The following is a 12,842-nucleotide window of genomic DNA, read 5'->3' as shown; positions in this document are numbered from 1 at the left end:
ACATCAAAGGTAGACATCTGCCAAGCTGTCCTCAGCACTTCACCATCCCCTGGCCTTGATTTCAAAAGAGGGACGTTTGCAGCTGTCCCTGTGATATCTCCATGGCTGCGTAAGTGCCCTCCGACATCCTAGACCCCACTAAACAAAATAAGACCCCCTCACTTTCACCATCCACTCATTGTTCTTCCACTGCAAGCTACGTGAAGATTCAGGACAGACAAAAGGAAGGACGTCTTCAGACTGCGCATAGTTAAACTATGGAATCCACTCCCACAAGATGCTACGATGGCCAGCATCTTGGAGGGCTTTAAAAGAGGATTAGACAAATGTATGGAGGATAAGGCAATCGATGGCTACTAGCCACAATGGCTATATTCTCCCTCCACTATCGGAGGCTGCTTGCCTCAATGCCAGTTGCTAGGAGCCAGTTGCTAGAGAGTACAGTTGCACTCAGATCCTGCTTGTTGGCTTTCCATTGGGGCATTGCAAGGACAGGAGGCTGGATTCGATGAGCCTTTGACCTGATACAACAGGGCTCTTTGTGTGTTCTCCCTCCGCTATGGGAGGAGGCATGCCTGTGAATACCACTTGCTGGAAATCACAAGCGGGGTTAGAGTTGTTGTGCTCAGATCCTGGTTGTGTCCTTCCCATTGGGGCTTCTCGTCAGCCACTGTGACGACAGAAGGCTGGACTAGATGGGCCACTGGCCTGATCGAGCAGGACTCTTCTTACGTTTGTATGGAATTGCACCTTGAACTTGAGTTGAACTTGAGTGCTGTCTTCATCAACAGCGATTTTACTTCTTGTTGTTGTTATGTGCCTGCAAGTCGACTACGACTTATGGCGACCCTCTGAATCAGCGACCTCCAAGAGCATCTGTCATGAACCACCCTGTTCAGATCTTGTAAGTTCAGGTCCTTGATGCAATCGATGCATCTCTGGTTTGGCCTTCCTCTTTTTCTACTCCCTTCTGTTTTTCCCAGCATTACTGTCTTTTCTAGTGAATCGTGTCTTCTCATGATGTGCCCAAAGTATGATAACCTCAGTTTCATCATTTTAGCTTCTAGGGATAGTTCTGGTTTAATTTGTTCTAACACCCAATTATTTGTCTTTTTCGCAGTCCATGGTATGCGCAAAGCTCTCCTCCAATACCGCATTTCAAATGAGTTTATTTTTCTCTTATCTGCTTTTTTCACTATCCAGCTTTCACATCCATACATAGAGATCGGGAATACCATGGTCTGAATGATCCTGACTTTGGTGTTCAGTGATACATCTTTGCCTTTGAGGACCTTTCCTGGTTCTCTCACAGCTGCCCTCCCCAGTCTGAGCCGCCTTCTGATTTCTTGACTATTGTCCCTAGTTTGGTTTGATTTTGCTATCACCTTCCAAAAACAGTTCTCAGTATCAGCTCATCCATTGCTATCTCCTACTTAAACAAACCTTCTGACTTAACTCTTCCAGCTCTCATAAGAAGCTACTTTGTCACCGTTAGCGGTTTCTATTCCAGTCTCCTTGTCTCGTTGTTTTGGCATTTCTTCATGTCTGTTCATTAATTTCTACAGGCAGGCAGTGTTGGCGCAAGCCATCCCCCAACCAAGCAACTTTGCTGTAGACGTGAAATGCTATAATGACCCCAGGGAAGGTCACATTGATGACTACCCTCCCAGAGGGGGAAAAGTGTCAGATTTTTGCCAATGACTTTGTCTTGGCTTTCAAAAATGGTGGGTCAAAAGACTTGATGGAGTGGCATGTTCAGAGCCATGGATAAACTTTCAGTCGCTCTGTTTCTCCTAATATGCACATGCTTGTGTGCATTTTGCCTGAAGTTCACGGTTTTTGAGAAGCAATGTGCCTTATTAATTGATTGATTGATTCTATATCCTGCCCTTTCTCCCAAAGGAGCCCAGCGCAGCAAATATAGCAACAAAACAATTTAACAAGAATAAGAAAAGCATTCTAAAAACAGTTTAAAACATTCTAAAACACAGGTACAGTTAAAAACATTATTTCCGCACTGATCTTTGGGTTTCCAGGAGCAGTCACCTTCAGCCATCAAATGCCTGGGTAAAGAGATTTTGTTTTGTTTTTTAAAAAATGTGTTTCTATGCTGTTTTCACTAATATATGTATTGATGTGCACCCCTTAGCCTGGTGCATGCATTTTTGTACACCTTGGTCAGCTGGGGAACTGCACTGCAAAATTTGGAAGAGTGCAAATTTTTGAAAGGTCATTGCATTTTGGTTCATGAATTATTTTGGAAAGTGCAAATTTGCCTTTAAATGCAAGTTGAATTGCATTACACACACCCCATCCCTACTCACCACTTATCCTACCTGGTTGGCCCTGAGATTTATTTATTTATTTATTGTATTTGTATACCACCCCATTGCCGAAGCTCTCTGGGCGGTTTACAGTAACGAAAAGCATTAAAAACAAATATACAAATTTAAAACGCATCTTTTAAAAACAATTTAAAACACAATTTAATTTTTTTAAAAAACAATTTAAAAAACATCTCCAATACTTGCAGAAATTAAGATACAGACTCTTTTTATGCCACTGAATCTCAAAGCTCACGGATTAGGTCTCTCACCACCCATCCCTACCTGACCACTATGTCAGCAGCTGAATTAGAAACAGCCTTCATACCTTCCAGGTTCTTTGATTGTTTCTGTTGGAAACATAACATTTTTGGGAACGTGGAAGACACGGCGGACAGGATTTTTTTTTTAAGTAGGTTGAAATGTTGAAAAACAAATGGTATTTGCTATCACAACCATATTTGGTTATATCTTTTGGGCTTAGAGAGAACATACATGAAACAAACCTGCCTTGGCATTATCAGTGCCAACATAAAATACACTCAGTTTGGGAGAGGAGCAGATGGGAAGTAAATCTATACAAGAGTAAATGCAAAATATTGCGATAATACCAACTTTATTATTGATAGAATACACATAAATGTGAGGTTCGTATACTAAACTCGATTGTCTGTATGCCAGCATAGTTACATGTTCTGTTTGTTTATCGCTAGGCATAAAATTAGTTTCTAGATTTCATTGCTGTTTAGTGTGACCAAGAGACAGCCGAGGAGGCAGCACTACAGTATGTATGTGGAGCCTGGATCAGTTCTCAGCAGGGATTGCAGAGAAATTCAATTCAGTTTGCATTTAAAGGAGAACTTATGGGATCCACACTTTCCAAAACAATATGTGAACCAAAACATAGCCACGCCTCAAAATTTGCCCTCCTCTGAACTTTGCAACGCAGCTCTACAGCCAAATCATGCCTACAAAAATGCACATATTAGAAAAAAATAACATACAAAGATACATTATATTAGGGTACATTGCTTTGCAAAAAAAGTATGTCTATTAGGCAAAATTACACACAACGTGTGCATATTGGGAGACATTCGCACTAAAATGCTAATACATTTTCACGAGAATGTTAAAAAAAAAAGATCCGCAGACTGACGTGTGAAATGTGAAAAACTTAATTTAGGATGGTGAAGAAAAAAAGAGTAATTGAGAGAAATCAAAATGACCAGCTTTCCTCCTCCCCCCTCCCTTGTCATCCAGAATTTGCTCCTCGCCATTGCCTTCTGACTCCAACCTCAACGGCCGGCTGCACGGTTTGACCAGCCAAGGGAGGTGGTAAGCCAAGGGGCCTCCTCCTTCGACAAGCGCGTCCGAGAGACTCGCGCAAAGCAGGAGACGCAGCCTCACTTACCGTCCATCCTCCGCCGTCTGTTGCCATGTCGCAGTAGACCTGGAAACCTTCAGGGTCGTGAGTGGGGAAGATGGAATAGACCCCGTCCTCCTGTTGCCCACTTGCATAGATGTCAAAGCAGTCCCGAGGCCAGGAGCCTGCAAGGAAAGGTGGGGAGGGAGGCGGAAAAAGACAGCGAGCGGTCTAATTAATTGTCAAAATTACAACCCGGCTCTTTGAGCTCTTGGCTCCGGGCTCTCTCGCCTACTCTAACTGGCTGCCGCATAATTCTTTGTAGACTCTCGGCACATGAAATTCTAGCACAACTCTGATTCTCTCTCTCTCTTTCTCTGGCTTTTAGGGGGCTCGTTTGCACCAGGAATAAAGCAGTGAGCTATAGCTGGGGGAGTGTGCGCCTGGGGAGACTGCTTCCCGCTGGCTTTGTTAAGCAAGAAAACAAACCCCTTTCTGTTTCAGTCCCCACAGAGCAACTGGCACCCTTGGGGCCAAGTCATATGTTTATGGAAAGACGGGGGGAAAGGGCTCCTTCAATAGTCCAATTTCAGAAGCAAAGTTCAGAGAGGTTTGTGGGAAAGTTTCACAAATGGGGCCGGGCCGTAGCTCAGTGGTGGAGCCATGCAGTCCAGGTAGGGCTGAGAGAGAGAACGTCTGAAATCCCGCAGGGCCTCTGCCAGCCAGTGTAGACAGTAGTGAGCTAGGCAGACCAGTGAGGCTGACTCAATACAAGACAGCTTCCCATGTTCATTTCAGTCTTAACCTCAAGTGAAATATCCTGAAAATGAAAGGTGCAGATCCACCACGGTGGTAGGAAAATGGTGCTAGGAATTGCAGCTCTGTGAGAAGTAAACTATAGTTCCCAGGATTCTTGGGATGTTTTAAATCTAGCGTGTATCCTCAGTTGGTTACAATCCACTTCAATTTCCCTTGTTGTTGTTGTTGTTGTTATGTGCCTCCAAGTCAACTACGACTTATGGTGACCCTATGAATTTCCCTTGGACAATCTATTATTGCTTTCTGAGTTTCCCCCCTTCTCTTTTAACAATCTTATGTATTTTATATTCTGTAACATTTTTATTTGTGGCTGATGGCCCATATATATATTCATGTTTGCCCCTAGAAGGAGACAAGGACGCCTGGTCTCTTACCATTGGAGCATCCCTTGGGCCGGGCACTCCGAGATGGAGCTTTCTGAAGGTCAGCCTTGAGCCGAGGTCGGATCACACTGCGATCCTTCTGCAAGGTGTCGAGGATATCGCTGACCGAACTCACAAGTCTCGCCATGTTGGTCTGGCTCTCCGAGAGCAGCTGGGTAGAAAAAGAAAAAAGTCCAAATCACTATGATTTACTTCAGGGGATGCCAAGGTTGCGCCCAGGGGCACCAATGCGCCCATCAGAACCTCCTATGCTGCCTGCAAAAAGGTCTCAGCAAATATTCCCTCAAAAGTCCTCAGTGCACAAGAATCAGTTATCATTTGCATTGGCTCTCCTGCTTCTACAATGAACTCGCCCCCTTAAACACACCTGCATTTCTCTGGATGACTAGGGCTTCCCTTCTGTCCTGAGCAGAGGAAAGGTGCGAAGGGCTTCTCTCTGTGACTGAGCATGGTGTTGGCTGATGCGCCTTTTTTCCATTGATGGGGGACTGACTGGGGTGGGGGATGCATGTACCATTTTGTGGTCCTGACTCTCTTTGGGAAAAGGCCATAGCTTAGTGGTAGACCATCTGTTTTACATGCAGAAGGTTCCAGAGTCAGCCCCCAATGACATCTCCAGGTAAGGCTGATGAAGTTCACTGCCTGAAATCGTGGCTGGTCAGTATATCCTGAGGTCAATGGACCAATGGTCTGACCTATGTTCCTATGTTAATACCATTCTGCCAGCCCCCCCAACAGCCATTTTGTGACTGGTTCCCAAGGCACTTTCTCAAACTTCCAAATGTGCTCACTGGCCCCCAAAAGGTTGCTGATCCGTAGCTTTATTTCATTCTCTCTCCAAGGACAATCTGCTTTGATTGAATTTTCTGGAAGAGAGCTACATTTAGAAATTAAAACAGAAGACGCTTTTCATTTATTACAACAAGAAAAAATGTGTCAAGTGAACTGTATTGAGTATTTCATTTTTATGATAGGAAGGAAAAACAAATATAATAACAAATGATTTCTGGTAGTCTCTTTAGTTTTTCTGGGAGCTAAAGATGCTAAGCGAATAAGAAAGGATGCAGATTTTTTGCTCTGGCGGTTGCCAAAATTAGGCTAAGGGAGCCACCAGCGACCAAAAGCATATCTTGTCATTTCCGTCAACAGGTTGATTGGGTTTTATTTTCTTTTGATTCAATTTTTCTGAGTTTTAATGTATGCAACACTTTAGCAATATAAGCGATCTTCTATTTCAGTGGTCCTAATACTGAGATTTTGGGATGTACTCTGCTGATTTTTAAAAATTCACTTTTGGTCTATGGCCAGTATAAATCAAAGAGGAGGAGCTGGCGACGAACTGAATGCAGGGTCGGGGGAACTTTGGTGCCCCCCAGCTACCATCAGCCTCCGCCAACATGGCCAATGATCAGAAATGATGGTGATGGGAATTGTAGTCCAGGAACATCTGGAGGGTCACATCCTTGCCTTAATGCCTTGGGACCAGGTCACCTGAAAAATGCCTACCGAAACTTTGAAACTCTCTTCAGATATCTTTTTCTGCTTGCCTTTTGTCAAGTGAGGTGAGGAAGGTGGCTCCTAAAGGGAAGGTGGTGATATCAGCAGTGGAGGATGGTCTGTAAGGGCAAATGGGACTCTATCCTACCAACCTTAGTCTGTCCTCTTACTCTGGTCTCTCTGCCTTCCACCCCATCTGTCCCAATGGGCACCAGCCATCACTGGATGTCCTTTGGCAGAAATTGGAGCAGAAATTGCCAGCATCTGCTTATTCAGTCCATGTCCGAAAGGGAAATGGCTCCAGCGAATGTGGTCGGTATCTGCTGTTGTGGTTGTGGCTTTCAGTCCACAAATGATATGTAATAGATTACGGTCGGTGTTGTCCCCCGCTGTTTGCATTGCATTTCCATTGCATTGAAATGAACAGGGTAACGACAACATGAGTAATTACGTAAGTCACGTCATGTTGCCACAGTGGACAGTGAGATGAGATTCTTTGGAATGAAAGCAATTAAGACATTTCCTTGATAAATAAATGAAGAACATAGTTGTTGTTGGAAGACGGAATGTAGCTGAATGGAAACAGTGCCGCATGTGATGAATACAGGGTGGTATGGAAAACAAGGCCTTCCTGCATCCCAGAGTGAGAGTTTAGCTATTGAATAGCCCTCCCAGAAAGATTTGCCTGACACCTCTCTCTCTCTCTCTCTCTCTCTCTCTTTTCCACCAGGTGAAGACATGTGTATTCACTTAGGCCTTTTGAACAACTGGCACTTTAAACAAATACAATCTGGACTCCCATTGTATAAGCTGTGCTTCATTTTATTGAGCTACCAATTGATTGTATATCTCTGTCTGCCAAAAATTGAAAGTTTTATGCTGCATTTTCCTGTGTTTGTTGATGTTTTTTTAATGATCCTGTATTTTATTCTTTGCCCTGTAGACTGCCCAGGGAACGATGCTGATGGCCAGCCATTTAAATCTAGTCATAAACAAACAAACGCAATTACAAAATTGGCCTGCTGTTCATTATCAACTCTACAAACAGACTTCTACAGCTGTGGGGTGTGGAAATGGCAGGCTGTGCACACTGCATGGTGCTTAATGCACATGCATTTGCATATGCGCACACACTAGAGGCAAGGTGCATCCACCTGCCACTCTACAGCGCATAGTTAAACTATGGATGATGGCCACTAACTTGGATAGCTTTGAAAGAAGGTTAGCAAATTCATGGAAGACAAGGTTATCAGTGGCTACTAGCCAGGATGGCTACATTTTTTCCTCCTCTGTTGGACGTGATATGGTTATGAATAATACCAGCTGCTGGGACTTGTGGGTGGGGAGAGTGCTGTTGTTGCACTCAGGTCCTGCTTGTGGGCTTCCCATTGGGACATCTGGTTGGCCATTGTGAGAACAGGATGGACTGAATGGGGAACTGGCCTGAGCCAGCAGACAGGGTCTTCTGATGTTCTTATGCAGAACTTAGAAAAGTTACTTTTTTGAACTACAACTCCCATCAGCCCCAGCTAGCATGGCCACTGGATTGAGCTGATGGGAGTTGTAGTTCAAAAAAAGTAAATTTTCCAATCTCTGTTCTCATGTACTGGAAGATGTGAGTTCTAGACAACCATGGGAGCAGATGAACCCTGAGAAGGACAAGTGTACCAACTCCAACTAAACATGGGGCCAGGAAACAGAATTGCTGGAGCAGAAGCCGCAGACATGTCATGGCCCTGGACTAAGAACCTTCAGAGACTGAGTTGTCTATGAGAACATCAGAAGAGCCTGGCTGCTGGATCAGCCCAGTGGCCCACCTAGTCCATCATCCTGCTCTCACAGTGGCCAAGCAGATGCCTATGGGAAGCCCGCAAGCAGGACCTGAGCGCAACAGTGGCACTCTCCTGGCTTGTGATTCCCAGCAAATGGCATTCAGAGGCCTCCACTGCCAATGAAGAGCCTGGCTGCTGGATCAAGCCAGAGGCCTATCTAGTCCAACATCCTGTTCTCACAGTGGCCAGCCAGATTCCTCAATGCGAAGCCTGCAGGCGGACCTCAGCACAACAGCAGTCACCCCTTTCACAGCAGCTCAAAGGAGAAATCAGACTGAAGATAGCCAGATGCAGGACTCGAAGGGTGCAGGTGACATTTCCAAAAGGACTCTTTCTCTCAGGCTATAACAGGGGGTAGTCAAGGTCATGTCCTTCACATGTTCTGGACTACAAGTCCCATCGCCCCCAGACAGCGTTGCCAATGGTTAGGGATGATGGAAGTTGTAGCCTGTAACATCTGGAGGGCACCACCTTGGCTACTCTTGGACTATAAAAACCTGGCAGTTGTTCCAGGCTGGTGCTGAGGTCATTTGTCTCTTACTTGGGCAGGATTGCTAGCCATGGTCCTGAACCCATTCCATTGATGTTTAGTCCAGGGTCCTGAACTTTCCCTGCTGGAGATCAGCAGTAGCTAACGCCTTACCCTGTGCCCTCCTACTAGAGTTTCCAGGGACCTAGTGAATCCCTAGTGGTTAGCAACAGTGCATGGATAAAATTAAGTAACAATTAACACTGAGATGGAGAGTAAAGATGTTGTTTCGTTGCTAGTGTGCTGCCAAGGCTTCCTGTGGGGCATGTTCGTGTGGTGAATTATACAGCCACAAGAAACACGTTACCAAATCCTTCCAAGCTACACAGGAAGTGAATTGGACTGTGAAAGACCAACCCAAATTGTGTTTGCATTTTGACAAATTTGTAGGGCAGTACAGTATCTCCGAGAGGAGGTCAGGTCTCCTGCTCCCCTGGTGCATTCATTATAGCTGCCCAATTTCCCTGCTTTTTAAAGTTTGATAGAAATATCTGTTGGCTATAGGTATGTTCTTAATCAGCAAGGTGGTTTTTTTTTTGCCTATTAGTGAATTTGTTAATGTTTGGGATGAGTTTGTCAATGGTATAATGCAGGGGTTTCCTAAACTGTGGTCGCTGAGCTTCCTTCATGTGATTCATAGCATGTTTGTGGATTTGCGGCTGACGGATTTGCACCCATCGCATTAAATATTCATATTGATTTTAACTGTATTTTTATTTTATTTATTATTAGTACATTTATTTATTTTATTTATTAAATTTATATATCCCACCCTTCCTCCCAGAAGGAGCCTGGGGATTCTTTTTTATTGCTTTTTCAAGGCTTTTAATTTAATTTAATTTAGTTTTAAAACCTGTTGTAATTGTTTTTAGATTTTTTATCTTTTGTATTTTTCGTTGTATGTTATTGGATTTTATTGTATATACCTGTTTGCTTTCTTGTTCACCGCCCAGAGAGCTATGCTAGTCGGGCGGTATAGAAATTTAATAAATAAATAAATTTATGGCTTCTTTTATTTCTATGGCATTCAAACTGTAATGCAATAAAATATGATTTGTAAGAAATAAAAGAAACAATAAGAATGCGATTAAAAATTATACAGCCCCTAGCACAGCGCATTACAATTGCTACAACAAGCAGGGGGGAAATCGAACATCCTAAAGAATTTTCAAATGGGGGGGGAGTTTAGGAAACCATTGTATAATGCATTATATTTTTAATGGGTTGTAAGTCACATGGAGAGCTTTGTGTAACAAGCAACAAACAAGTCTAATAAATAATAATAGATATTAATGTAAGTTGAGCCCTAGATTGCATCTCCCGCTCATTTAGACACTGCCCTGACCTATATTTATTTATTTTATTTATTTAATTACATTTTTAAACCGCCCTATAGCAACAAGCTCTCAGGGTGGTGTACAAAAAGATAAAAACAGGTTAAAACACAAATAAACATGAAAACAATACAGTATAAAAAGATATAAACAAGATAAAACAAAGTCAAATTAAAGTCAAATTTAAAAATTTAGAGTTTAAAATTTAAAATGCCTGGGCAAAGAGGTAGGTCTTTACCTGGCGCCGAAAAGATAACAAAGAAGGCACCAGGCGTATCTCGTCAGGGAGGGCGTTCCATAACTCGGGGGCCACCACCGAGAAGGCCCTAGCTCTAGTTATTACTCTTCAGGCCTCCATATGTGTTGGAACCCGGAGAAGGGCCTTCGATGTCAGGCGTAGTGAACAGGCTGGTACATAGCGGGAGAGGCGTTCCATCAGGTATTGCGGTCCAATGCCATTAAGGGCTTTATAGGTAAGAACCAACACTTTGAATTTTGGCCCGGAAACATATTGGTAGCCAGTGCAGCTGGGCCAGGACAGGAGTTATATGATCATATTTCTTAGTCCCGGTAAGAACTCTGGCCACAGCATTCTGCACCAGCTGAAGTTTCCGAACCGTCTTCAGAGGTAACCCTACGTAGAGTACATTACAGTAGTCCAGTCTAGAGGTTACCAGAGCATGGATAACTGTGGCAAGGTTCTCCCTGTCCAGATAGGGTCGTAGTTGGGCTACCAGCCGAAGCTAGTAGAACGCATTCTGTGCTACCGAGGCTACCTGAGCCTCCAGTGACAGAAGCGGATCTAATAAGACCCCCAAACTATGGACTTGCTCCTTTAGGGGGAGTGTAACCCCATCTAGGGCAGGTCGGACATCAACCATCTGGGCAGAGAGCTCCCCCACCAACAGCATCTCAGTCTTGTCAGGATTGAGTCTCAGTTTATTAGCTCTCATCCAGTCCATTATCGCGACCAGGCAGCGGTTTAGTACGTCAACAGCCTCACCTGAAGAAGATGAAAAGGAGAAATAGAGCTGCGTATCATCAGCATATTGCTGGAAACGCACTCCAAATCTCCTTATGACCTCACCCAGCGGCTTCATATAGATATTAAAAAGCATGGGGGACAGAACCGAACCCTGCGGGACCCCATATTGGAGTACCCAGGGATTCGAGTAGTGCTCCCCAAGCACCAACTTCTGGAGACGATTCTCGAGGTAGGAGCACAGCCACTGCCAAGCAGTGCCTCCAACTCCCAAATCCGCAAGTCGCCCCAGAAGGATACCATGGTCGATGGTATCATATAAGATGGAGAGGAGGAGGTATTGAAATTTCCTTTCCTCTATGCGGGAAGCCGTTGTCAAACTCCAATGTGCATCAAAACTGGAGTGTTTTCTGCTGAGACTTTTGACCCTGCTGCTGCCATATTTGGGGAAATAATAAAGCCACCTTGGGCAAAAAGAGGTCAGAACTGCATAAGATTCCCTGGGCAATTTCAAACTGCAGTGACTTTATGTGGGCAAGGATCCCGTGCCGCCTGTGACCTTCCCGGAAAATGGCGGTTGCAGATCTAAAAGTCTTCTGCCCAACTTCCCGTGGCTCAGAAGAGCACAGAAGAAGACAGTTCTTTGCTCTGGTGGGCGGGAAACAGGTAACAAGAACCCTGCATGGGTTTGGCAGCATTCTGCTGGGATGCCAAAGTCCTGCGTTGCTTGGTAGAATGAATAAGAACGCCATTTTGCTTCTTCTGAGAATCGGTAAGGAAATAGTATTGCTCCGTTTGGCGTCAGGAAGAGTCGGCATGGAACAGCGGTGACTGGTGTCTGTTCGGGACTGGCGGCGCGGAATGCAGGGAGACCAGCAGTAGGTGGAGCCAGAGCCAATGATAGGTGGAGCCAGAGCCAATGATAGGTGGAGCCAGAGCCAATGACATCGTTCCATCCTCCTCCCTGCTGAGTTCTTAAAGGGCAACATATACAGAGGAAGAAGTTGAGAGTCACTGCCACAGTCCCCTGGACTGGATGTAAGTAAGAAGGCAGGCAGGTGGGGGGAGCTGGCTGGGAACAGTGCCCCATTTGCCCTAATGGAGCAGACCCATGGCCATCTAAAATCATCCCCCCCAAAAAAAACCCATTAGCTCATAGGATGTTGCCTTATACTGAGTCAGACCACTGGTCTATCTAGCTCAGTACTGTCTATACTGACTGACAGCAGCTGTCTGGGTTTTCTGGCTAGGGACTCTCCCAGCCCTCCTGGAGATGCCATTGGGGATGGAACCTTCTGCACGCAGAGCAGCTGCTCTCCTCACAGAGCTATGGGCCTTCCCCTATTTGCCACCGCATTTGGGGACCACCCCTGAAGCATCCCAGAGACCCTTCAAAGGCTGCCCCCGTGTGGAGGGCACCGCACTGGTCCTGGCTCAAGGTTCTGGGGCTGAGCCTTGTCACCCCTCAGTCTGTTAAGCCTTACCCGAATGTAAACAGTGGAAGCGGCCGGCCATTTTGTGTCCGGGTGATGCCTTCTCCTTTGCATGAAATGGAAGTTTTGCCTGTTCTTTCCTCCCCGCCCCTCTAACCTTGCCCCAGGCATCAGCACGGAATTTGCAGTGCCTCCTTTGATGGCTTCAATCAAAATGCAACAAAGTTCACAGAGGTAAGCCAGTATCCTCAGGGCTTACCCGTATTTAGCTCCCCGACTGGCACATTCACTCTGGAAACCTACGTGCAAAGCACGCGCTGACTGTTCCCTGCCTCCTTAACAGCTC

At 45.1% G+C, this 12,842-nt stretch overlaps 1 protein-coding gene across 1 annotated transcript in view; it reads right to left on the bottom strand.

Moving 5' to 3' along the window:
• The window catches only part of FIBCD1 (fibrinogen C domain containing 1), a 66,438-nt gene that overhangs the window by 17,376 nt on the left and 36,220 nt on the right, over positions 1-12,842 (bottom strand). The window contains exons 3-4 of the mRNA XM_061603881.1: positions 4,881-5,040; positions 3,736-3,872 (exon numbers count right to left, since the gene is read on the bottom strand). Coding sequence (XP_061459865.1) covers positions 3,736-3,872; positions 4,881-5,040 — 297 coding nt within the window. The remainder of the gene's footprint in view (positions 1-3,735; positions 3,873-4,880; positions 5,041-12,842) is intronic.

Source organism: Rhineura floridana, chromosome 20 (genome assembly GCF_030035675.1).
Source record: "Rhineura floridana isolate rRhiFlo1 chromosome 20, rRhiFlo1.hap2, whole genome shotgun sequence".
NCBI lineage: Eukaryota > Metazoa > Chordata > Lepidosauria > Squamata > Rhineuridae > Rhineura > Rhineura floridana.
This window is presented reverse-complemented; position numbering and strand designations above follow the sequence as displayed.